Consider the following 24561-nt stretch of genomic DNA (forward strand, 5'->3'; position numbering starts at 1 on the left):
GAGCATCCACAGTGCCTTGCCATCTAGTGTCAGGAGGTGGGCCCATGGTGGCGGAGGGAGCCATTCTGCCAAGTTTGGGCTTATTTAAGGCAAGCAGGAGGGAGGGCACTGTGACAAGTTGTCCTGAGAGGTTAAGCAACTGCAATTAATTTAATTGGCAGCAATATTTAGACCCGCCTGGAAAGCTACACTAAACCGTCTAGCCCATGAGTGGTGTCACCACAGATAACTTAGAAGACGTGGTGCGCGGAGTTATGTCGGTAGAAGGAACCTTTTAGGGGGGAGAAAAGGTAACACTCTTGTTCTTGCATTAACGGGGAAGAGTTTTTAGCAGAAATGAGGACCAGAAAGTTTTTATACCGACCTCACGAGACCTGTGGCTGCTACTGCTATATTCTGGGCACCAGTCCTGGACTAGTTTTATTAATAAGCCTTGCTGTTATTTGTAGACATCCCTGCCACATCCCCCGAGAGCCTGGCAGGTGGCCCGGGCCTTTAGGAAGATCTTGTCTGTAGGGGAAACTGAGACCCCCTTGAGGTTCAGCGAGCTGCTGATTTCATAATCCACGAGAATTGCATCCCAAATTGTCCATAGAAACGGCAGCGTCACAGTCAAAGGAAGAGACGAGAAATCTGTCCTTTCTCGGGTTTTCTGGAATTTGGAAGAAAAACCCTGTGGCAGGGGAGTATGCAAGAATTATGAGTGCAAGAGTGCTGAGTCAGCTCCGAGGCACTGCGCTGCAGGGCAGGCGTGGTGGATGTGATGGCAAAGGAGTGAGGAGTGGAGAGGTCCAGAGTGCCAGGTGGAGGGGACGTGTGTGTCACGTCAAAGAGGGCTGTCACTTCCATCGCTGTGTAAACACACCACTCGTGCTCACACAACCCAGCCTTTTGGGGGTGTGGAGAAAGCGGGCTGGGCAATCCCCCTGTGTCCTGCAAAGCATGTGCGAAACTCCTAAGAGTTACCTTCAGCCTGATGCCAAATCACGGAAAATGGGATGGGCACCTTCGTATCCCCCTTGGCTCTTGAACAGCTTTGCATATGTAAATAATTTTTAAAGACATAGTAATAAAAAGAAACGGCACACTTCTCAGGACTTTCTACTTTAAGGTGTCGAAAGAGAAAGAGGCGTGCTGAGAGTCAAATGCCTCATGACGTTCTGTTCCATCCTCCTCTGTACAATATCAGATCGCGTTAAGTCTGGATCCCCCTGTGACTTTTGGATCTCGCCTGATGTGTCAGTAAAATTTGTGGTGGAAAGTCTCTGTTTGGGCCACGCACTGAACACTTGCAGCCTGTCCATCAGGAGTGCTTTCCGGGGTCCCCTAGGGTGATGATATTCCAGTGAGGGTGCCTTTTGTGTTGTTCATTCTAGCCGTAAATACACCGAAGTGCATGGGTAGTATTTCCAAATGTTGTTTCTGTTTTTGTTTTTTTCCTAAGACTTTTACTCTCAAGAGCTGGTAGAGTCGCTCTTAGAGCTCCGGGGCGACTGAGGGAAACAAAGGCTGGTTTCACTACCCTGTTTGGCAAGTTTCACGAATCAGCATGAACCCAGCTTAGCACAAACACTTGCCACAGCAGTTTCCTTTTAGTTCCCTAAATCCACTGGGCACCACCCTTCCTCTGTCCCAAAGGATCAGCAGGTCTGTATCTTACAGGGCAGGATTTGGACACACCTTTATGTTGGAGACTGTGGATTCTACTCCCAGGAAGCAGCATTAGCCTCCAAATGTCCATCGCGAAGTTGCTTCCTTTCGCAGAAGATGATCAGAGCAGCTGCTACTGTTCAGTAAATTGTATTAATGCTCATTTGGGGCGCTAATGAGTGTGCGCGCAGGCGTGTTTCCATTCTTGCTTGTATCGGTAGAAATGAGGTATCCCCCTCCCCCCCAAAAAAGAGAACTACATTTTTCTGTCAAGGTGGATTATTACTGCTAAGAAGTCAAGGTCAGGATTGTTGGAAAAGTTACAGAGGACTCGTAGGGACCTGGTTCAGTCCCTGGCTTTGTCCTACCCGACAATCAAGAAGAAAAGGAGCGGGCGGCTCATTCGTCTGAAGTGAAGGAGCAACCTCTCCGCAGGCTTACGGGCTCAACCAGCTCCCACTCGGGATGTGGCTTGGAGAGCCCAGCTTGTTAGGAAGGCCGGTCTCTCTGTTGGGTGACGTCTTCTGGCTTTTCGATTTCCGTTGGGTCAGTTTATGACCCATAGAAGAAGCATGAGGTCAGTGCTCTAGAACATTCCACAGGCATGCCCTTTGCCCCCACACTCAGATGGTATTTCCAGTCTCCTCACCCTGACCTTACTGATTCCTTCTACTGCCTGTTCGCCTGACGCGCACTACGTTTAGCCCCTCTGCTCACGCGGCCTTCTCAGCGCGTCTGTGTGGTGTATAAATAGCCGAGTCGCTCTGTCACCTCCCGCTGACTGAGGCTTCCTTAGCACCCGCTCCGTGCCGTCGCCCCCATGTCTGAGCTTTCCTTCCTCCGTGCCCTGGGGTGCCCTCTTTCTCACCAGCAGCTCACCGGCCCCCTCAGGCCCAGGAGTCCCGGTGCTGACACGGAATCTTCTCACGGCATCTGCCAGCCCAGACCTGCTCCCCTCTACTTGAAGACGCAGCGCCACGAGCTCCGTCAGAAGTGGCCTGTTCTGGCGACGCCGTCGTCTTTGCAGTGGTGTGTCGTGGGGAATTGGATTGATAATGCAGGACAGCAGGTGGGAGCGACCGTCGTAGCAGAGGCGCCAGGCCCTGCCGTTCAGAACCCGGCGCGTGCACCTGCTCTCGCCTCCTGCCTGCAGAGAAGCACCCCAGGCGAGCAGAGCCACACCGGGGAGCGCAAGAGTGGGGCGCCTGCTGCGGCGGGCGGAGCCCCTACGGGCCGCACCGGGGAGCAGGGGGCTGCCTCCCCCGTGGCTTCTGCTCCGTGCGCCCTGTGAATACCCCACGTTTATTTCTCCGTGGTCCAGAGAGAGTCCAGAGAGAGCAGAAAGGAAGGGAGGCCAAGGCGGGCGTGCCACAGGCGGGGAGGCGAGCGCCAGGGCGGGCAGCGGGCGGGGAGGCGAGCGCCAGGGTGGGCAGCGGGCGTCCTTCTCCTCACCTTCCATGGGAGGGCTGAGTGTCTCATAGCAGAAGTACCACGGGGGCACCAGCGGCACAGGTGGGGCTGCAGGCCTCGGCTGGGGGGAGTGGACGTGGGCAGAAGGCCTCGGACACGGCAGGGCTGCTCGCCGCAGTGAACCTAGAGTGCAGCCTGTGAATCGGGAGAGGCGAGTGGGATTTTAGGAAGCAAAGGGGCTCCCGAGTCCTTCTTGTGAGAGCTTGTAGGTGCGAAGTGTCCCAGCCCGGGCGTCGCCGTGGATCTGAGGCCAGCACCCACCTCCCGATGTGGCCGTCACCCGCCTCCCGATGTGGCCGTCACCCGCCTCCCGATGTGGATGTCAGGCTGCGGCAAGCAGAGAGGGGCACGTGGCTTCTCCGGCCCTGGCTTCAGTTTCTGCCCCTTACTAGCCAGGAGGCCTTGGGGGAATTACTGACCCTGGCTGTACTTCCGTGTTTTGTTTTGTTTTATCTGTAAGAAAAGTTACATTTGGAGGATCAAATGAGATAGTTCCTGCGACTCCGAAAATATGGGTGACGTTTTTGGAATAAGAGCGCAGCCAGGCCATTTTGTCTTGGGGTCCCTCCCAGTCCCCGCTGGGCTGATGTATTTCTGGAAGGCTCCACGGTGATAACTTGGGCGATTTAGAACACAGGAGGGTGTGAGAAGGCCACGGGCTGTGGACAGGGAGATCCTACTGCCGTAAATGATACACCCTCTCTTGTTGTATTGAAATGAGATTTTCACAAAGAAGAAAGTAGCCGAAGGAGAACAAAGGTTAGTTTTGCTATTTCACAAATGCCCTGCTGTTTCACAAATAACCTTCCTGACGGGTCTCTGCAAGGGAAAGTATCACCCTCAGCATCCTTCTTTCCTGGCATGCTTCTTAGGAAGGGGGTCGGATGGCGTGACAGGGACGAATGGGGGACAGTCAGGTGGCAGGTGACGCGTGAGCCCCTGGGACCCTAACGGGGTTGACTGGGGGAGGGGGAGGAAGAGGGAAGAGGAGGAGGAGGACTGCGCCTGTGCCCTCGTGGCTGGTATCACTCTACCCTCCTAAAACCCTTCAGCTTTCTGAAATGATCAGAAAGCACTTAGGGCTTTTGTGTTGAAAAAAAAAACATTCCAGAAGAGAAATAAGAACTGCAGGGTCATGTCAACGAGTGGCGGCGCGTCCTTTTCTCAACAACAAAGACGAAACTCCAGTCACAGCTTAATATGCCTTCAGATTTCCCATTCACTGCCATTCATTAGGAAGGCTTTTCAATTCCTAGTTATTTATATTTTATTACCCAAGGAATTAATGGAGTGAGGTGAAGGCAGAAATAAGCTGAGAACATGGGTTTATGGAATGCTCATTGGAGTTTGTTTTTTTTTTCCCCCCAACCACTCTGAAAATGCCGGAGTGTTTTCCTTGCTCTATGAGAAATCAGCATGCCGATTTGCATAGTGTCCGTCAAAAATGTTTTAAGCACTTGATAACCTTCTAGGTATCGAATGAAACAAATCAGAATGAGAGATGGTCCATTTTCTTAAGACGGATTAAGCAGGCACCCGGAGGAAGCAAAAAAAAAAAAAAAAGCCTTAAACAAATGTAAAACCAAGCAAAGTATTTATAGAGCATTATATCCCCATCTAGGACAAGGATGTATTTTAGACAAACCCCAAGGGACAGCTTATGGGCATCTTTTGCCGAGACAGGGTGGAGCGTGTCTGTCATTTTATGGAGAAATTATAAGCTGGTATTTGTTTGTGGTTCCTTCCTTTCTTTTTTTGTGGAAAATATGGTTTCTTTGGCCCACAACAATTTAGTTTGCCTGCCATCCTGCTCCTAAGGGTGTAACTCAGTCGATAGAAATTTTGTGCTTTTTAGACCCTGAGATCTATAACTTCCAATGTGAAAGATACTCAGAGACTCAGAATAATATCCCAAGACACAGTGGTGCCTTGTCTCTTAGATAGCCCAATTCCTCTTTTTTTCTTGCCAGTAGAACTGATACTCCCTGAGAGAGTTGACAAAACTCAACCGAAAAAAAAAAAAAAAAGGAGTCCAGAAAGCCTAAGTTGTATTCTGTGGCTTTGGGTTTTAGGTTTTATATTGGACGAAGAAAAAAGCCCATTTGCAAGTCACCCTGCCCCGTGTTTGAATATAGGACAGGCGGGGTTGAGGATGCTCCAACGGCTCTCCGCTCTCGCTGCCGACGTGGAGGTGAGGGTGAGGAGATGGCAGTGCTTGCCAGGGACCGTCTCGCCAAACCCTCCCTGTGGGAGGCTGCCCATCTCTCCGGCTGTGAGAGGGCTGCTTCTCCGTCTGGGTACTTAACCCCATTTTCCCTAGATTCTGTGCCCCCAAGGAAGCCCGCCGTACCCGCATCCCCACGCCAGCAGACCCCCTGCCGAGTGTCCCTTGGCCATCACTAGTTCCACCTTCGGCTTCTGTTGACTGACCCATGTTCCTCTTCCTTCTGAGGCTTAAAAATAATTGTCTTGTGATAACTGACTCACCATGTCTGCCGCCTTCTTCCTCTTTGCTAGGTCCCTGGTTAACTCCAAGTCTCTTCAAGCCCTTTAACTTAAATTTCTACACCTCCTGGCCGAGGTGTTGCTTCTGGGGCGAGGAGCTCACTGCCCTAGTTCCGAGCCTCCTCCTGCTTCCTCCCTGAGATATATAAAATCACCCGCACCCCTTCTCCACCCTCCCATCCCACGCTTTGCCAAGACCTGCCTACAGGTGTCTTGTCTCTGAGTCTCCAGCACCTCCCACTGCGCCTGGCGTCTGGTGGGGGCTCAGAAATATAAATGAGTAATGAACGGTCATGTCTCGTGGCTTCTCCTTTCTTTTCTCGCTGGCATAGAGCTAGAATTCTTTTTTATTTCTGGCTTAAGCTCGTCGTCCTTCCCTGTTGGCCAGCCCTTCTCCCTCTGCGTTTCAGGTCACAGGGTAAGAGAAGGACAGTGCCCAGAGCTAATGTCCTTTACGAAGGGATTGTCTTCATGAACCCCAAATGGCAAAAAGTATCCAAGAGCCTCAGGTTCATTCAGCTGGTCATTCCACACATATTATTGGTGTGCCTCTTTGAACTTTTGTGAACAAAATTCTTGTCGTCGAAGACTTACATTCTAAGAGGAAGAGGCAGACAATAAATATATTGTCTGCTAGTTTGTTAGAAGGTGATGATTGCCATGAGGGCAAATAAAGCAGAGGTTGGGCAGTGTGGTGAGGTAGCTATTTTAAACACCTTGGCCGGAGCAGACCTTCTGAAAAGGTACCATGTGAGCACAGCTTTCAAGGCTGCGAAGAGGAGAGCCATGTGGGTGTTGGGGGGAGAGCATTCCAGGCAGAAGACCGAGCTCATGAGCTGAGACAGAGGGTGCCGGGGCATTTGGAGAGCAGCAGGGAGGCCAGTGAGGGGTGCATGGAGGTGGGGAGATGCCATTGTCCGAGGTAATCTCAGGGGTCCCCGAGTGCTGGGGGAGACCTGACTGCCCGTGGGGCCGAGGGGGAGTGAGCCCTCCCGTCAGGGTGTGGCTGTCGAGGCAGGAATCCAGCAGGTGGCGAGGCGGCAGGCGCGGACACTGTGGCAGGTGGTGAGGCGGCGGGTGCGGACGCCGTGGCAGGTAGTGAGGTGGTAGGTGCAGCGTGGCAGGTGCTCAGATCCTGGGTCTTTCAAATACAGAACCCTCTGGACTTCCTGGTGGGTTGGATGTGGGGTGTGGGAGAAAGAGAAACCAGGGGTGATGCCATAGGTTTTTGACCTAAAGAATGGAAAGTGGAGAAGGAAAGATGGAGGAGCCGTTACTTGGGGGAAGGTTGTGGGTGCAGTTGGCTTGGGAAGAAACTAGATGGAGAACTCCGTGTGAGATGCTCTGAGTTTGCCAGGTAGAACAGGTAGTGGAGTAGAGGCATCGAGGGGGCATGTCGGGTACCACAGACGGGCAGGGCTGGCTACACAAGCTGGGACCCTCCCCAAACTGACGATACTTACAGCCCAAGAGCAGGGACTCCCGAGCTCAGCCCTGAGGACGAAATCCAAGAAACTGTAGGCAGCCAAATTCAAAGAACGGACTATGTGAACTGGGCAGGCAAGGCACCCTGTGGAGACGGGTGTTGCACAGATCGAATCCTCCTTACGATCGCCCAGCTGTTCTCATTTTTGATACATGAACGGAATATCTCTAATGCTCACGCTTGTTTTTAAACGGATTTATTGACGTTCGATTGACGTACAATAAGCTGCACCTGTTTAAAGTGTCCTATTTGATAAGTTTAGACATACATCTCCACTAGCGAAAACCACCACCAGGAGTTGTAACCTCAGACCCTTAATCAATCACATTTACTAAGAATCTTTTGTGTTTAAACTCACCGCCATGCACTAGGAAGGATGGAAAATGTGACCACTGCCCCCACCGCATGTGTCTCCTCTGGTTTAAAATGCTGGCTCTCCTTAGAGTGTCACCTAACCACGGGACGCTGGTGCCGAAAAGGCACTGGAGTTTGGGTACCAAAGGGCTTGGGTACCAGCATGACCAGTTAAATCAAGGGGGGGAGATCAGGGAGCTGCCATTTCAAATCAGTTCAGATCCAGGCACAAATGTAGCTCTTGTTCCTTCTTTCATGGGAACAGCCCAAAGAGTAGGCTCCGTTTCGCCCTTTTTTAAATGTGTTGTCAACACAATAATTACCTCCTGCCGAAAGCTTTGAGAAATTGTTCCATGTCCAATTAGAATTTTTTATTTGACTAACAGAAAGATCCAGCTTAGCATCTTTACTTCTGTAACCACTGGCTGATAAAATGTGCCCTGGGTATTTTTAGAACCCCCATTTGCCATGGCCATTGCATTTTAAGGCATGGCCTCATTTCCCGTGGCTGGTTTCCGCCCAGAGGCTTGGAGATTGTGGAGTGAAAGGGAGGGGAAAGGTCTGGGTTTTGGAGTCCCCTCCCTCCCCTTCTGCACCCATTTTTTCTTTCCCCTTCTCTCCCAGCCTGATTCCCCCCAACCTATTTTATTTTATTTTTAGAGATTTATTTTATTCATTTCTCTCCCCCCTGCACCCCTTGCCCCCTGCTTTGTCTTCTCTCTGTGTCCATTCGCTGTGTGTTCTTCTGTGTCTGCTTGTATTCTTGTCAGCGGCCCTGGGACTCTGAGTCTCTTTTTGTTGCATCATCTTGCTGCGTCAGTTCTCCATGTGTGCGGCGTCACTCCTGGGCGGACTGTGCTTTTTTCGCACAGGGTGGCTCTCCCTGTGGGGCGCACTCCTTGCACATGGGACACCCCTCCATGGTGTGTCTGGAGGCCCTGGGGATCGAACCCTGGACCTTCCATATGGTAGGCAGACGCTCAATCAGGTGAGCCACGTCCGCTTCCCCCAACCTATTTTAAATGTTATCAAGCAGCTAGGGGAGCAGCTGGGCTGGGGGGGCTTGCTCTTTCCGTGGAGTGACCCCCCAGTGCCCGTCCTCCAGGAACATCCTCACAGGTCCACCTCTCCCGGACGGGTGTCTCTGGGACCAGCTCCCCCCTGGAAATTTGGTCTGATTTAGGCAGGAGGGTTTCCCAAGGGTCCCCTTCTGAGCTGGAGTTTCCTTCCCAACCCCACCTGCCCCGGCACCTGGACTCAGCACTCAGGAGAGGCCCATTCCTGGCAGAGTGGGCTCTGAGGCCACACCCTTCCTGGGGGCCCTTCTCCTCTCCCAGGATGCCTTAAGAGCCACCAAGGACCTGCAGGTGGAATTTGAAAAGCTTGCCTAGCCTCTAGAATGCTATTTGCTTCTTCACACGTTCCCGGGGGCAGTGACTCTGGGAAGGAAAACCCTTCCCCAAAGAACTCTAGCCTGTGTGCAAAACGCCCAAGCTACCACTGCGCTAATGTGGATTCTACTGGACCCAAGGCTAAGGAGTCACATGGGTGGATAAACTACAAAGAATGCACATGTTCCTGAGCTTGCAATAAACGTATGTTTGGGATATGTTTCCACATGCCTGGCACATGAAAGCCTAGCTCATTGAATGCAAATTGAGTTGTATAATACTCGTGTTAGATAATTACCCTTGAAATGATATATAAAAATATGTTATTTAAAGAGGTATCTATTAATGCATACAAAAATTATGTATTGAGTGCCTAATATGGCGGTCATATCATTATATTTCAGTCACACACTTATCATTTAATGCAATAAAACACATGTAATGGAAACACGGTAATTTACTGTAAAACAAGACCCATGATTGTAAATAGTGGTTTGCCCCAGCCCACTGATTACAATATAAGCAAAAAAATTAAGAAACTTAAGATGACATATCTGATTAGGGATTTGAATAAAATAAGCAAATTCATGTTGCCAGACGTTATCATGAAGGTTCTCGTTATCAAACGCATGAATGCTCAACCAAACCAGCAACAGACACTGGTGACCCTGCTGCAACAGCCTTCCATTTCAAATAGAGGACATTTAATTGCACATTTACACAAGAGAAATTGGTAGCATAAAGGAGTAGAGAAGCGTGTATGTGCCTATCAGTCTGTTGTGCATTTTTTTTTGAAGTCTTCTGAAAAAGTAAGCAAATGCTGTAAATATTGGTTTCATTAAATGATATGTAGTGCTAGAACAGAATATGTTGCAAGTAAATACACCAGTGATTTGAATGAATATATTTTCTGGAAATACTTGTTTGTGGGTGTGCACATATATCCATGTCCTGTAGCTCACAGCTCATTAGTGTGGATCTGTCCCGGCTTGCTCTTTTCTCCAGCATCACTGGCCAGGGGCCCTCAGACCCCACTGAACCTCTTGCAGTCATAATGGGGTGTTTAGTCTGCTAGGCTGCTGAAATGCGATAGACCAGACATGGCTTGACTTTTACAATGGGGATTTATTTGCTTGCAAGTTTACCATTCTGAGTCTGTGAAAATGTCCAAATCAAGGCATCATTAAAGTGATACTTTCTTCCCAAAGACCTGCTGCCGGTGATCCCAGACTCCTCTGTCGAAAGGCAAGGCACATGGTAGCGTCTCCGGATTTTGCTGCTTCGTTCTGGCTTTCTCTCTGCTTCTGTATCCTTCTCTCTGTATTTATCCTGTTTATAAAGGACTCAGTAAGAGGACTGAGACCCACCCTGGGCCACGCCTTACCGAAGTGACCTTATCCAAAGGCCCTTAACTGGAGTAACTGAATCAAAAGTTCCCACCTACAATAGGATTATAAACACAGGAATAGATTAGCGTATGAACATGCTATGTTCTGGGACACATACAATCTGAAACTACCACATGGGACAACTCATTCCATTCTGAACAAGGCTTTGAAAGCTCGCTTGAAAGTTCTTCCTTCTACTGAATTCGGATGTGTCTTTTGGTCCTTCTACCAGTCGATTCTCTTTCTGCCCACTAAAGCAAAACAAACAAGTGTCCGTCTTTCTTGTTGTAGTGTAGCACCTCAAATTAGCAAATTCCCACATCCAGCGATGCCCAGAGCAGTACCAGTTTTTATTTGTTTCATCCATGTAATTAACAAGAGCATCCCTCATGAAAGCATCTTGGCATGGACAATAGACTGTAAGGCTCCCTGGCACTAGAATTTTCAGTAACCATCCAAGCATCCATCTCTTCCCTCGGTCCTGAGAAGGCATGGGTCCAGACCTTCACTCAGTCTTATCACCTGATTTGGTCTTCTCCAGATTCTTTGGTTTCCTACGTATGATATGGTGCCCAGAATTGGGCACAGATTTCCAGAGAGGCCTTAGCCGTGGTAGCGTGCAGGAGGCCTCTCCATTCCTTAGGCAGGATGCTTTGCTTCTAGCAAGTGAAGTAAGTAGGATCCAAAGCTATGAATGACATGACCCCAATTTTCAAATTTTGCATCTACTGTCTAACCCTGACAGTTCTTTGTCATCTGTAAATTTGATAAATGTGCCTTCTTGCAAAATATATATCGGAAAAAGCAACTTTAATACTTTAGGCACATACTGCAGTTTTATAAATACAGGCACATGTATCGTCAAGGCACTGACCTCAATACCTGTGATTAGAACCCTCTTTCCAGAATCCTCTTATTTCTGTATCAGGATGAAATTTATTTGAAAACAATGGTCAGTGGCTACATACTATTTCATAAGCTACTTAGCCATCCTCAGAGGACTGGGTGCATGGCGGCTCCTCGTTCTTTGTCATGGCACAGAGGCTAGATTCCTGGAGAAGAAGTTTCTGAGTCAACAAACTTTGTAGCCATTTGGATTTTATATTTATTTCTTATAGGAATTTTTAGTTTTGTCTATTATCCTAATTTATATTATTAGGACAATGTTAATATTCTAATTAATTTAGTTAATTTAATGACCTAATCATTAATTATCTCTTTAACATAGTAGCCTGCCATTATATTTGCTATCATTCTCCCACCCCCACCCCAATTTGCATTTACTTTTTCTTTTTTGTGCTTTATGGAGTGTCATAATTTTTTAAAATTATTTTTAAAGTAGTCTAAGTCTATACATTTTTTCCTTTTGGCTCATCCATTGATTTTAGGCTTAGAAAATCATAATAACCACCTGTGTATTTTTAATATTTAACTTTATGAACCCCCTGGACTTGGTTGTGGTGTAAGAGGTTGTTTTAGTTTCCTCATTGCTAAAGCAAAGACCGTGCAATGGGTTGGCTTAGACAATGGTGATTTATTGGTTCATGGTTTGAGGCTAAGAAAAATTCCATATCAAGATAGCATCAGGAATGGGTATGGCTCAGATAGAGCAAGTGTAACTCAGTGGTTGAGCACCTGCTTCACATGTAGGAGGCCCCAGGTACATTCCCCAGTACCTCCTAAAAAAAAAAAAGATATTATCAAGGCAATGCTTTCTTCCTGAAGACTGGCACTGGGCCAGCTGGTGGTGATCCTTGGTCCTGGTCTCTCTGTCACAGGGCAGTGCACATGGAGGCCTCTTGTGGCTTCTCAGTCCCATTGACCTTCAGGTTTGTTAGCTTCCATGTGGCTTTCTCCCTCTGTGGCCTTCCCCACAAGGCCCGTCCTGGGCCACACCTCATCTGAAACAACCTCATCGAAAGGTCCTATTTATAAGGAGTCATCCCCACAGGAATGGATTAAGTTTACAAACATGTTTTTCTGGTGTGCAGAGTTCCAAACCACCGGAGTTGTGATTAGTTTATATATTTCTAGTACTTATCCATCCTATTTCCCACCCTTTTGAGAAGGTTGAAACAAAGCCAAAATTGTTCAGCAGTTCATCTTTGAACAAAAATCCACTTGCTCCAAACAACAAACACTTCCTTTCCTTGCTCTTCTTGCTTTGAACATACCTTGAAAGGTTCTTATTGTCCCTGACTTTCCCTTTTGTAAATCTCTCAGCTTAGGTTTTCTGTCTCTGTAAATTTGTGCCAGGCTGAAAATACTGGTCCCAGATTATGTACGTGCACCAACACTTTGTAGATGTTGGATGTAAACAGAGTCCCACAAGACTCTTTGGGGAGTCCTCCATGCGCATATTAATAATTGTGTTCTCTGGATATCTCAGTCTTCACCTTCTCATTTAATATTATTTTAATTATGTTATCAAATTTTTACTCTTACAAAGTCTCCCGTCCTATACAAACGATGCTTTCAGACCCATAAAGTCAACCTTATCTTTTTTCTGGACTTATAAAAACTGCCTTCCTGGAATCTGGGGCCCCCCTCTGACTACCCAGCAGCCCTCCTTTTTCTACTGGAAATATTTCAAGTTGAGTTATTGCCCTGGTTTGAGTCATTTGTGGCCCCCAGAAAAGTGTGTTCTTCAGCTATCCCATTCCTGTGCATGGAAACCTATTTATCTAGGACCTTTTGGTTAGATTCGGTTAAGGGACCTTTTGATTAGATCACTTTTGATTAGGTCACTTTTGATTAGATCACTTCAGCTGGGGCCTTTGTTTAGACTGCCTCAGTGAGGCGTGACCCAAGCTGGGTCTCAGCCCTCTTGCTGGATTCTTATATAAACAGAGGAGACACAGAGAAAGAGAGCCGCTGTTTTACCTTGCCATGTGAGAGAGGACTCCACAGCTGCAAATAGACATAGAAACCCCAAGGGGCTGAAAGAGAGGCCAGAGGCGGGACTCAGCAGAGCAGCCAAAGCTGAAGCATTTACGTCCCCAAGAGGCTAGGCCACGGAGCAGCTTAAGGCTGAGACAGGCCTGGAGGAGAGGGGCCAGGAGCGGGCCACGTGCCTGCCATGTGCCTGTTCGCCCTCAGCTGCAAGTTGGTGAGACGCATCTCAGACAGTGCCTTGATTTGGACATTTTCACAGCCTTGGAACTGTAAGCTTTTAGCCGAACAAATTCCTAGCATAAAGGCCAACCCATTTCTGGTCTATTGCATCAACAGCCTTTAGCAAACTCCAACAGTTATCAAAAGTAAAGAGAGGCTAGATACTTGCCATTTCCTTGGGGAAAGCCTCTTAATTCCACCCAAACACTCTGTCACAAAGACACTGAAGCCCAAGCGCCGTGTGGCAAAGGCAGGGCCTTCATCTTTTCTCACCGCAAGGACAGCAGTAGGGTGTGAGGTGGGCGCTTAGACATTTGCTGCTGTTCTGAGCCTTCTGGTTTTTAGGGGGTTGTATGGGATGTGTATTTGGACCCATGCGCTCTTGATGGTGTGTGTGTAAGAACAGAGTGAGACAGGTAAGTCCTTCTTGCTAATAAGAGCTCCTTCATCTCCTGGGTAAATGTGGCAAACAATCCACACCAGTATTTCCCCGTGCTTTGTACATGCATCTTCCTAAACCCCTTTTATATATATATATATATATTTTTTTTATATATATATATATTATATATATATATATATATACACACACACACACATATATTATATATAATTTTTTCAAGTTTTTAAAAATTTATTTTCTCCCCACTCCCCTCATTGTTTGCGCTTGCTATCTGCTTGTCTTCTTTTTAGGAGGCACCGGGAACCGAACAGGGGACCTCCCATATGGGAAAGATGCGCCCCATTGCTTGAGCCACCTCTGTTCCCTCATGTAATCTTTCTGGAATCTTCCAAGCCATTAAAAAAAGTATATCTCCCCACTTAGGTAGGATTTTGTTCATTTTTCTCAGCAGTATTTTCTGTTATCAGTGTAAAGATCTTGTAGATTGTTAATTATTTTCCCTAGGTGTATTGTTTTCTTTGTTCAAACTTGTTGTAAATTTTTAAATTCTTTATTTTAGAAGAACTTTTAGATTACAGAAAAGTTACATTGAAAGTATAAGGGCCTCGCATACACCCACCCCTCCCCCTCTCACATTTTCCCCTATTGTAACATCTTACATGAGTGTGATGCATTTGTGACAATTGATGAATACATACTGAAGCACTGCCACTAATAGTCCATAGTTTACAGTATGATTTACACGTTGCCCTGCACAATTCTATAGGTTTTGACAAAACATATAATGGCCTGTATCAGTCATTGCCGTTTCATACAGAATAATTCCAGTGCCCTAAACCCCTTTCTTGGGCCGACTCTGCTACGCTCACATCAGCCAGCTCAGGATGACGCCAGGTGCACTGTCCCCGGGGCCGGGCCACGCAGGACATAGAGAAGCTGCGGGGCCTGCCCGGGCTCCTCGTTGCCCCAGGGAGGCTCCGGGCACCCCCAGCACGGTGCCGGGGCAGAGAGGAGGTGACGTTCAGAGCCCCCCTGTGCTCGCCTCCCGCCTCGCTCCAGTTCATGATGTGACGGGCAGGCACGGCCAGGCAGCAGCTTGGCCAGCCCTTTGCAATGAGAGGACCATGGGGGGCTCCTGGCAGAGAGGGGCAGGGAGAGGTGTGAGGGACAGTGCCTGGGGTGGCCACCAGGCGGGCTGGGAAGGTCCCCGAGGAAGGGAGGACGTGCGCGGCCCCCACAGCTGCATCTTGCTGGGTAACCATGAGTGCCCGCCTCTCGGTCCCCCTCCCGGCACTGCTCAGTGGTGGCCTCGAGCAGGCAGCACTGCCTGTGTGAGTGAAGGGAGGTGTCTCCAGGCAAGGAAGCTGCACGGGCAAGCCCCGGGGTACTTGGATGGGGCCCTCCAAGGAACAGCTTCTTTTAAAGGCCCCAAGGGGAAAAGTGGATTTGGCTCAATGGATAGAGCGTCTGCGTACCACATGGGAGGTCCACGGTTCAAACCCGGGGCCTCCTTGACCCGTGTGGAGCTGGGCCATGCGCAGTGCTGATGCGCGCAAGGAGTGCCGTGCCACGCAGGGGTGTTCCCTGAGTAGGGGAGCCCCATGTGCAAGGAGTGCACCCTGTAAGGAGAGCCGCCCACCGTGAAAGAAAGTGCAGCCTGCCCAGAAATGGCGCCGCACACACGGAGAGCTGACACAAGATGACACACCAAAAAGAAACACAGATTCCCGGTGCCACCGATAGGGACAGAAGCGGACACAGAAGAACACACAGCGAATGGACACAGAGAGCAGACAACTGGGGGTGGGGGGAGAGATACAGGTCCAAGGGGGCTGAGTCTCAGGGTGGAGAGGGCAGGTGTGGGGGCAACACCTGGACACAAGGCTGTGGCACGGGAGGCCAGCTCTCGAGGGCTTGTGCTCAGTGTCCAGACAGCCTTCTCTCATGATTACGAGCAATGACGTGAAGGGAAGACATGCTGCAGCCACGGCAGGACTCTCCTCCAGGCACCTGAGTCCCCAGTTCCCCTGGCGAGACCTGCTCGGGGTCGGGTCCTCCACATCCCACCTCCCGAGTCCCAACACCCTCTGCAAATGGCAGGCAGCGGCTCAGACCTCACGCCCCCCACCCCCACCCCAGCTTACCCTTCCGGGAGCCCTTTCCAAATAACACTAGCGACGTCGCCTTGGGTGGGCGGCGGCTCCCCGGGGCTCTGCGGGCTCTGGGCTCCCTGGGTGCAGAGGAGTACGGCATGGGGGTGTCCCGAGCAAGGAGGGCGGTCAGCTGCGGTCCTGAGAGCGTGCCCTTGGGTGCCGGTCAAGGGAATGTGTCCTGGGAAACTCCCGCGTTTCAGCAGGACCCAAGGGCGACCCTCAAGCCCCCGTCTTCAGGCGCTGGGGCGTTCTGGGCCCGGGGCGCCGCGGCACCTGCCCCCCACCTGGGCCTTCTGCTCGGGCTCTCGGCTTTGAGCCTGGGGTCCAGGGCGTGCGCGGGGACCCGCCCAGGCCCGCCTCCCCCTGGCTCGAGTCGAGGCCATGGGCGGGCGCCGCCTGCGCGCCCTGCGGCCCCCGGGAGGACGGGCACTGCCCTCCCCTCGAGCGCGCTGTCCCCGCAAGGTTCCTGTGGCCCGCGCACACCCGGACACGTCCTCGGGCCGCGGCCACCCCGCCCAGGCGTCCACTCCGTCCTCGGCAGCACCGCTGGGCTCCAGCACAGCCCGGAACCCCTGCTCTCTTTTCTGTTTTTAGTAGAAATAGTTTTTAATTTTTTTTTTAATTATCTTTTTTTAAAAGTTGATAAATCACACAAAACGTTACATTAAAAATCATAAGAGGTTCCCACTCCCCACATCCCACCCCATCATTTTTATTGTATTTTTTTAAGATACATAGGTCACCAAAAAAATGTGACATTAAAAAAAATATGAGGTCCCCATATACCCCACACCCCCCATCCCACAACCTTCATCATCGCGGCACATTCCTCGCATCTGGTGGATACACCTTGGAGCACCGCTGCGCTGCGTGGATAATGGTTCACACCGTAGTTGACACTCCCCCCTCCTCCCCCCCCACCCCCGTCTGTTCCCTTCTCTCTCGTTGAGTGACCTCACCAGCCCCGCGCTCTTTCTCCCGAAGATCCTCCGGGAAACGCTGGTCCCAGGCTTGCCGAGGGCTGAGCCTGACGCCCCTGGCCCCGCCGGGCTCCCACGTCGGGTTTCCCGTGTGTGCGCGCTCACCTGGGGACTCTCGCCTGCGCTCCGTGAGCGACAGCGGTGCTGGGCAGCCAGGAGCCTGGAGCGCGCCCGCTTGAGTTCGTCCAGCTCGGGAGGGGGTGGTGAGGACACCAGCAGCGGCTCAGCAGCGGCTCAGCAGCGCCCCAGGAAGCTCTGTGGCGTGGAAGGGGCCTGCCCGTACCCGGGGCCCTGAGTTTACCTCCCTCCCTTCCATTTCACCTTGCGCTGAGGCACTCTCCCTTGCAAACGTGGACCTGAGATAAAGCAGGCCTGAACGAGCGGCGGTGACCTCGGCTGCCGCTCTGCCCCGGGATCGCTGGTCCAGAGCTCCCCGTGCTCCCCGCGCGTCTTTCACTTCCGTGGTCACGTCCAGGGTGGAGGGACGGGGTGAGGGTTTAGTCATCCGTTGAAACTCTTCCCGCGCGTGCACTCTTCTGAGCGGGTTATTTCTTGGGGGCCCTGTGAGTGCACTGCCTTGTTCATCTGGGGGTGCTCTCTGACCGCTGAGATTTGGGGATCTTGCCACTTTCCGGTACCCGGGTTGGCCCCGGAGCCTCTGTTATTCCGACGGGGGAGACAGCGGAGGAGAACGGTGACCCCGATGGGCCCAGGAGCAGGAGCGCCCACGGCGACGCCTGGGGCAGTTGGGTCACGGCGTTGGGATGTCCTTCCAAGCCACAGAAGCCCTGGGTGGAAGGGCAGGTTGCCAGGTGCCCTGCAACTCCTCCCGCCTCCTTGGGGTGCTCGGCGCCCGCCAGGTCGCAGAGGCGCTGCTGGGCAGGGGGGCCGCGGCGCCTCTGGGCTTCCGGGGACATTCTGGGGACGTGACCTGCCTTCTCCTGGCTGGTAGTTCTAATAGCCAGGATATCAGGTAGTTTGCGGGTGGTTGTAATTTTCCACATCGGGCAGGCTTTGTTCATTACTTCTCTTGTGCCATTCCAGTGAACCGCTAACAGTTCTCGCTTTACTGTTTTCTGTAAATTTATGGTCTCAAAAAATGGGTAGGACGGGGGAGCTGGTGAATAGCCTTGCACGGAGCGGTGCACAGGTGGGCGCGTGGAGCCAGCTGGAAAGGAAACTGCAGGCTTCTCCCCAGGCCCTGGCCAGGTCCCTCCTCCCGCCGCACCCAGCACCCATATTTCAAATCAGCTCCAGGAAACTGAAGCAATAAAACAATGGTACGTGTCAGTGGAACATTTTTCATTTCTGTTTTAAAAACCACGTGTTTTTTTTTTTCTGCATTCAGAATGTTACTCTAACGTACTTCCCACAAGTGCATTGTATTTCTATGAAAACGTTACAAACAGTGGAACTGGTGTTAGTTCTCCAAGCTCTGACTCCACCGTGTATCTACCATCACATCTAAATTATTTGGCCAAGGACAAGAAAAGGAGGAGAGGGGACATTTAAGAAGTGTGATCTGCCTCCCCGCAAAGGAGGGCGAGAAGGAGGGAGAGGGGGGAAGGAGAAAGAAACGTGATATGGCAAGAAGAGGTGATAATAAGAAGCATACGAAAATGGGGTTTTCTTGGTTTTGAATTTGAGGAGAAAATATTCTTCATAAAACATATTTGAGGTTCTCCTAACCCAAAATGTTGAGACGATCTTTGACAAAAAGCTTGCCAACCCTGAATTCCGTCGCCTCCGTAGCCCGCGTTGTGTGGCCAGCAGAATGTTTTCAAAGCTGCCTTCCCAGGCCCGTCACAGCCAAAAGTCTGAGCCAGCAAAAATAAATTCCTGTGCGGAATCCGTACCCTGCGACTCTGTATGAAGAATCCAGGGCGAGCCTGCTTGGAGCAGGGGGCTTCGCTGGCTGGTGAGTTAGGCTGGATTAATTCATTTGTGCTGACCTCAAGAGGGAGGGCTCGCCCAGCCCCTCTGAGTAACTGGTCCCATGAAGAACCCCCCAGGCTCCTGTAGCTGTCCTCCTGAAGAGCGGGTATTCGTACACCCCCCTTTCCAGCTCCCCTGTTCCCCAAATCCCTCTCTCCTGACCTCGGTCGGCTTCCCGTCCCACGCTGCCTGCACAGGGAGAATTTGCTGGACACTCTGAGAACACCGGCCTCTGTCACAATCGCCATCCTCATTTTCAGGTGAAAGGGTTTGATTTTTTGTGTCTTAGAAGTGTAGCTATGGTTGAAAACTTAGATCTGCACAAAACTTGCACCCAAAAGTTTATAGTAGCTTTATTCATAATTGCCAAAAATAGGAGGCCCCAAGCGGCCCTTCCATAGGAGGCTGGACCGATGGGCACATCCGTACAACAGGGTGCCATGCCGTGATAAAAAAGACATTACCAGAGAGCTGGAAGAGACACACAGGGACCGCAAACGCATCTTCCAAGGGAAAGAAGCCCTTCGGAAAAGGCTCCGGACCTGTGATCCCAACATAGGACACTCTGGAAAAGGCTAAACTGCAGGGACAGAGGATCGCGACTGCCAGGTGACCGGTGAGGGGAGGGAAATAGGTGGAGGCCGCAGCGGTTTTAGGGCAGTGACACTCTTCTGCATGACACTGTAGTGGTGGACACCTGTCATTATGCATTTGTCCAAACCCATGGAACCGCACAGCACAGAGAGTGAGCCCTGGTGTAAACTGTGGCCTTTAGTCGCTGATACTGTAGCAGTCCTGGTTCCTCAATTGTAGCAAAGTCCTGTACTAATGCAAGTTAGTAAGAGGGAAACTGGGGGGGCGGGGGTAGTTTAGGAGAACTCTGTGCCGTCTGTGTAATTTTTCTGGAACCTAAAACTGCTCTTAAAAAAATGAAGTCAATTTAAAACAATTAAGTATACATATATATGAAATCTAAAACATGTTTGCCAATAAAGAAACTTCTCAGGCTCTGTTTCCTAGGTCTGCTCTCAGACAGTATCGTTTACTTTCCTAAACTTTTTTAAATGGAAAAAAAGGGAACAGCGTATGAAGTAATATTTAGGTGAGGGGTAACCCATAGACCTACCATGTAACACTTCAGCTGTTTTCATGTTTTCCTCCTCATTCCCGGCCCCGTGCACGCCAATTTTCTTGCCTTGATGTGACAACAGGTGGCATTTCCTGTTCGGCCGGGTTCACATCCATCAGTGTCTCAAATCGGTTTCCGCGTCGATGCCGAGGCTTCGTGATGCAGGGGGGTTCTGTACAGCAAAGTTGGAGGTGTGGGGTGGACCCTTGACCTTCAAAGGAACGTTTTTCTAAGTATCCCTTAGAATCTCAGCCCTTCGACAGGCATAGGATTGTACTTAGCAAGACAATTTCGGGTGGGAAGGGACACCCGGCTCACTTCCAGGGGAGCCTGCTTCTCCAAAGGATTTCCTTCGAGAGTGATGTGAATTCTCCAGTTGTACCTGAGCAGCCAAAATTAAATTTATATAAAATTATATGTGGGCATATACATAGAGACACATATATAAAAGGAAAGGAAAAGTATTTATATGTTCGTATTCAAAAGAAATTTTCAATGTGCCTGGCCAGCCTGAATAAGCCCCGGAAGTCTGTTCTTTCAGACTTTTATGAGCTGAGGACAAAATCCTCCAGTCTGACTTCAGGATAGACTAACAAACAGATTCCCCTTTTGAGAACAAGCCTCAAAGGTGCTCTCAGAAGAAAGTTGTAGGGAAGCAGATGTGGCTCAAGCATTTGGGTACATGCCTACCACATGGGAGGTCCTGGGTTCGGTTCCTGGTGCCTCCTAAAGAAGAGAGCTGACCAGATGGCCCTGTGCGATGAGGTGACGCAACAAGGAGACACAAAGAAGAAACACAGTGAGAGACAAAAGGCAGGGAGCTGAGGTAGCTCAAGTGATAGAGCACCTCCCACAGGGGAGGTCCCGGGTTCAGTAACCTAAAGAGAAGATGAGCAGATGCAGAGAGCACACAACGAATGGACAGAGAGAGCAGCCAGCCAGCACAAACAATTAGGGCAGGTAGGAGAAATAAATAAAATAAATCTTAAAAAAAAAAAAGAGTTGTACCTTCAAAAACATGGCTGTTCATAGGACCTGCCCAACATTGACTTTTTTCAGGATGTTTTGTCCCCTACTAGGGAGGCATTAAAATGGAATTAGTGTTGAGCCTTTGTTGGAGAGGTGAATTTAGAAACTTTATGTAGATGTTAGCAGCTCAAAACATAGTGACTTCCTTAAATGGCTGAGCAGCAAAGATTATTTATGTAGTGAGAATTTTCCTTTGCAGTTGAAAAAGAGAACCTTAGGTATGGGTATGAACTCAATGTCAAGTTATGCTTGCTTGCTCAGAATTATTTTGAGAAAATGATATATTTCTTTATTACTGTGATTCAAGTTTTGATACAGTAATGCCTTTCAGAAGATACCAATATCCTTTGTCTTCATAAAATTTAGTATTGTGTGAATAAATTACTCAAGAGAGTATTTATACCCTTAAATTGCTACAAAAAGATGAAGCTCAAAACTTTGTACTTTAAGGCGAGGGACAAGCAACATTTCTTTCTTTAAAGTCTCCCCATCTCTACCCTTCATAGAATCATCTTAAACCTGTAATCAGTGCCTTAAAAAAAATTCCGAAAAAATATGCTGGATGGTTATAGCACTTCCACTCTAATAACCTCAGGTCCTTTCTAAGAAGAACCAAACTGCTGTAGCTCTAACATTTTATCTGGACAACCTGTACAATGGGAATTAACTGCCCCATTGCTGCTTGAAATTAAACATTGCGGTGTACTTTTTCGATGAAAGACTAATTTATAAAACTTGGTATGGCAGCACATATTTCAGTCTAATTTTTAAATTATAGTGGCTGTCATTGAAATCATCGAAACGAGGGTGATGAATTTTTAAAATTAAGTCCATCAGTTGAGATGCCCGCTGTGTGCATGGCTGATGGATTCTGGATGGAACTTGGACCCGTTTTCCTGCTGAAGCGATTCACACCTGAAGAGACCCGCTGGTGAAGAGCTCTTGGCACCAGCTTGCGTCCACACTTCCTGCTTTGGCTTCTGTGTTCACAACGTCAGGCCTTCGGCATCCAGCTTTTCCCCTCCATTTTGACTCTAATTTCATCTCTTCGGTAGCGTATGAGTACGTGGGACTTCCCTGGGTGACTTGTCTCCGAGCTGGAGACCACTGCGTCATTGTTACAGCTCAGATTCAAGGAAGTTTGGAGATGTCTGGTCAGAGCAGGTCCCTGGTTCAGATCCCGTAGAAACAGGATGAAAAGGTTTCTTTTCCCACGGCGTCCTTGACAGCCTTCGATGAGCCAATGGTCAGAGCGTTGTCCCTGTGGAAAGAGGAGCGCAGAGGCTTCTTTTCCATCTTTCTCGGAGGATTCTGAAGCCGTGTGCTCTCCTTTGATAGAGGTGCTGGAGCCGAGGAGACAGAAGGCCACCTCAGTGGGAGTGGGAGGCGCAGGATGTCTTAGAGGGCTCTTGGGCGCTTGGACTGGAGCAGCTTTCTAAGTCCTCTGCTCCAGGCAGGGTGTGCTGGTGCCAGCTCAGACCGGCTCACAAGAGCCCATGGCTACGCTTTCAGGAATTTTGCAGACGACAGCCATTATTAAAATTGAATTGTCTAAACTTCAGTTGAATGAATTATATGAAAAGTAGAGGTGATAGTCACATCGAACCCATCCCTTTCTAACCCTTGCACGGCATTTGCCTCTCACCTGTGCTCTTGAGGTCACCTGTGTCGACGGTCTCTGCATGTTGGAAATTCTACCGGTGACGTCGCGTTGGTAGCTGGAAATCAGGCCTAATAAGGCCTTGACACGAGGGAAATCAGCAGATGCTGCAAACCAAGGCGTTTTTCCTCCAGAGAGCCAGTTGTTAGGCATTTACCAGCACCCACTGGGCTCTGGGGGCAGAGATGCAGGGACTTGTCCACAGCCCCACAGCCGAGAAGCAGGGCCGCTCCAGGGAAGCCTGCTCTCACCATCCTGTCCCAGCTGCCAGAGGCATCTGCCCCGAAAGGCACAATGCACAGGGCGGGGTGAGCTGGAGGCCCTCCTCCCCGGGTCCCTGTGACAGGTAGGGACGCGGGTTGTAACGAGGTGAGGGCAGATTAACTCCGAGATCACACTCTCTGGTCATCACCCAGGGGGATGCGGGGAGAGGTGGCAGGGAAAACGGCAAGCTCTGTCCCAACCCATGGCCATAAAACCGTGGGCCGCAGGAATGAATCAAGAACGGAGAGCACTTATCACCACCCGCCACTGTGTTCTGTATTATTGCTGGTTTATTTTATGTCTCCCCGGTGGAATTTAAGCTCCACAAGTGCTGAGATCTTGTCTTTGGGGCCTTCTGTCCCCAGCCCCTGACCCCTGCCTGGCGCACAGGAAGCATTCAGGGCATATTTTTAATAAATGAAGAAAGGAAGGAGCCAATCCTGCCGCATCTTGGCATTCTAGAGGGCCAACTCCAAGGGGAAATTTTGCCCAGAGCAATACGCCTGGTGGAATCCAGCAGGGGGGACCCTCGGACAGTTTGTGGGGCTGCCGGACTCCTGGTGACCGTCGTTTCTCTTTTTCCCTAGATGACGGAGGGCCGCCGATGTCAAGTACATCTTCTTGATGACAGGAAGCTGGAACTCCTCGTACAGGTAAAGGACTTTGGGTCAGCTTTCTGAATTCTTTCTGACAGTTAGTGTGGTTCAGACCTTGGTGCAGCCAAGAGGGGAGAAATTGTGCATTGTTTTCAATCTGTATCTGTTGAAGTGGAGGAGGCAAGGACCAGGAAGCACCTGGGCGTGTCGGGTACTGCGTATTGTTCTGCTTTTGGTCTTTCTTTGATACGTAGGCCGTTCCAGGCCAGATGGCTCTAAGCCCATTGCTACTCATGTCCAGAAAAGGCAACTCTGCGGTTGCCATTAGCTCCTCCCGCGTAGAAGGAGTTAACTACGATGCAGCCTCAATAGCCCCCGCTGCTGCTGATTTAGTCCTCTTTGCTCAGAGGGGATAGCAAACAGCTCGCTGTTTTCCAGTTAGGCTTTCATAGTTGTGAAGAAAGAGAAGCCCTCTCTTGATGGAGCCTTCTCCTAAGGGCTAAGTAGACCGCTTAGCCCATCCCATGCGCCACCGCTGTCATCACTGTTGAGCACTGGGAGAAACCGAGGCTCAAGAAATAAACCAGTTAGTCCCCAAACTAGGCAGGTGCTGGTTTGGGGGGAAATTCAGGGAATTAATTAGAATTATAGACCCCGCTCTAGTTTATCTTGCTTTCGAAAAGGTCGCAGTTTTATCCAGAGCCCTAAAGAACGGGGAAGTTTCCAAACCTGATTTGTAGAAATTTGTGGTTCAAGCCCAACCTGCCTAACTGTATTTGCTTCTGTTTTCACATGTCCCTCTGAGATTGCTGGGGCATTGCTCCTTGTCACCCTCCTTCCGTCACATTGAGCCACGAAGTGGCTATAGGTGACAAGTGGGTGGAACCGGTACTCCTTGTCTGGGGCGGTGATACTGCTTCTGTTGGGAGTTTCACAGTTGGATGGTGTCATCCAGTGTTTTCTTGGACATACTGCTTGGATTTGAAAATGTACAAAATGCTCATTTTACACAGTTTTTATCAGTTTCTTTTTACTGTAGTTGTATAGATATGTG

General features: G+C 49.9%; 1 protein-coding gene and 1 long non-coding RNA gene across 5 annotated transcripts in view; one reads left to right on the forward strand and one right to left on the reverse strand.

The window, feature by feature from the left end:
* FRMD4A (FERM domain containing 4A) overlaps positions 1–24561 on the forward strand; it is a 327549-nt gene that overhangs the window by 110698 nt on the left and 192290 nt on the right. For all 4 annotated transcript variants that reach the window (XM_058282382.2, XM_058282383.2, XM_058282381.2 and 1 more), the window contains exon 2: positions 23499–23564. In XM_058282382.2, the coding sequence (XP_058138365.1) occupies positions 23499–23564 (66 nt within the window). The remainder of the gene's footprint in view (positions 1–23498; positions 23565–24561) is intronic.
* LOC111765346 (uncharacterized) lies at positions 14267–18072 on the reverse strand. Its single transcript, XR_002797721.3, has 3 exons — positions 16874–18072; positions 16723–16780; positions 14267–16498 (listed from the first exon to the last, which is right to left on the reverse strand). It is a non-coding gene; the product is annotated as an uncharacterized lncRNA (long non-coding RNA).

Source organism: Dasypus novemcinctus, chromosome 20 (genome assembly GCF_030445035.2).
Source record: "Dasypus novemcinctus isolate mDasNov1 chromosome 20, mDasNov1.1.hap2, whole genome shotgun sequence".
NCBI lineage: Eukaryota > Metazoa > Chordata > Mammalia > Cingulata > Dasypodidae > Dasypus > Dasypus novemcinctus.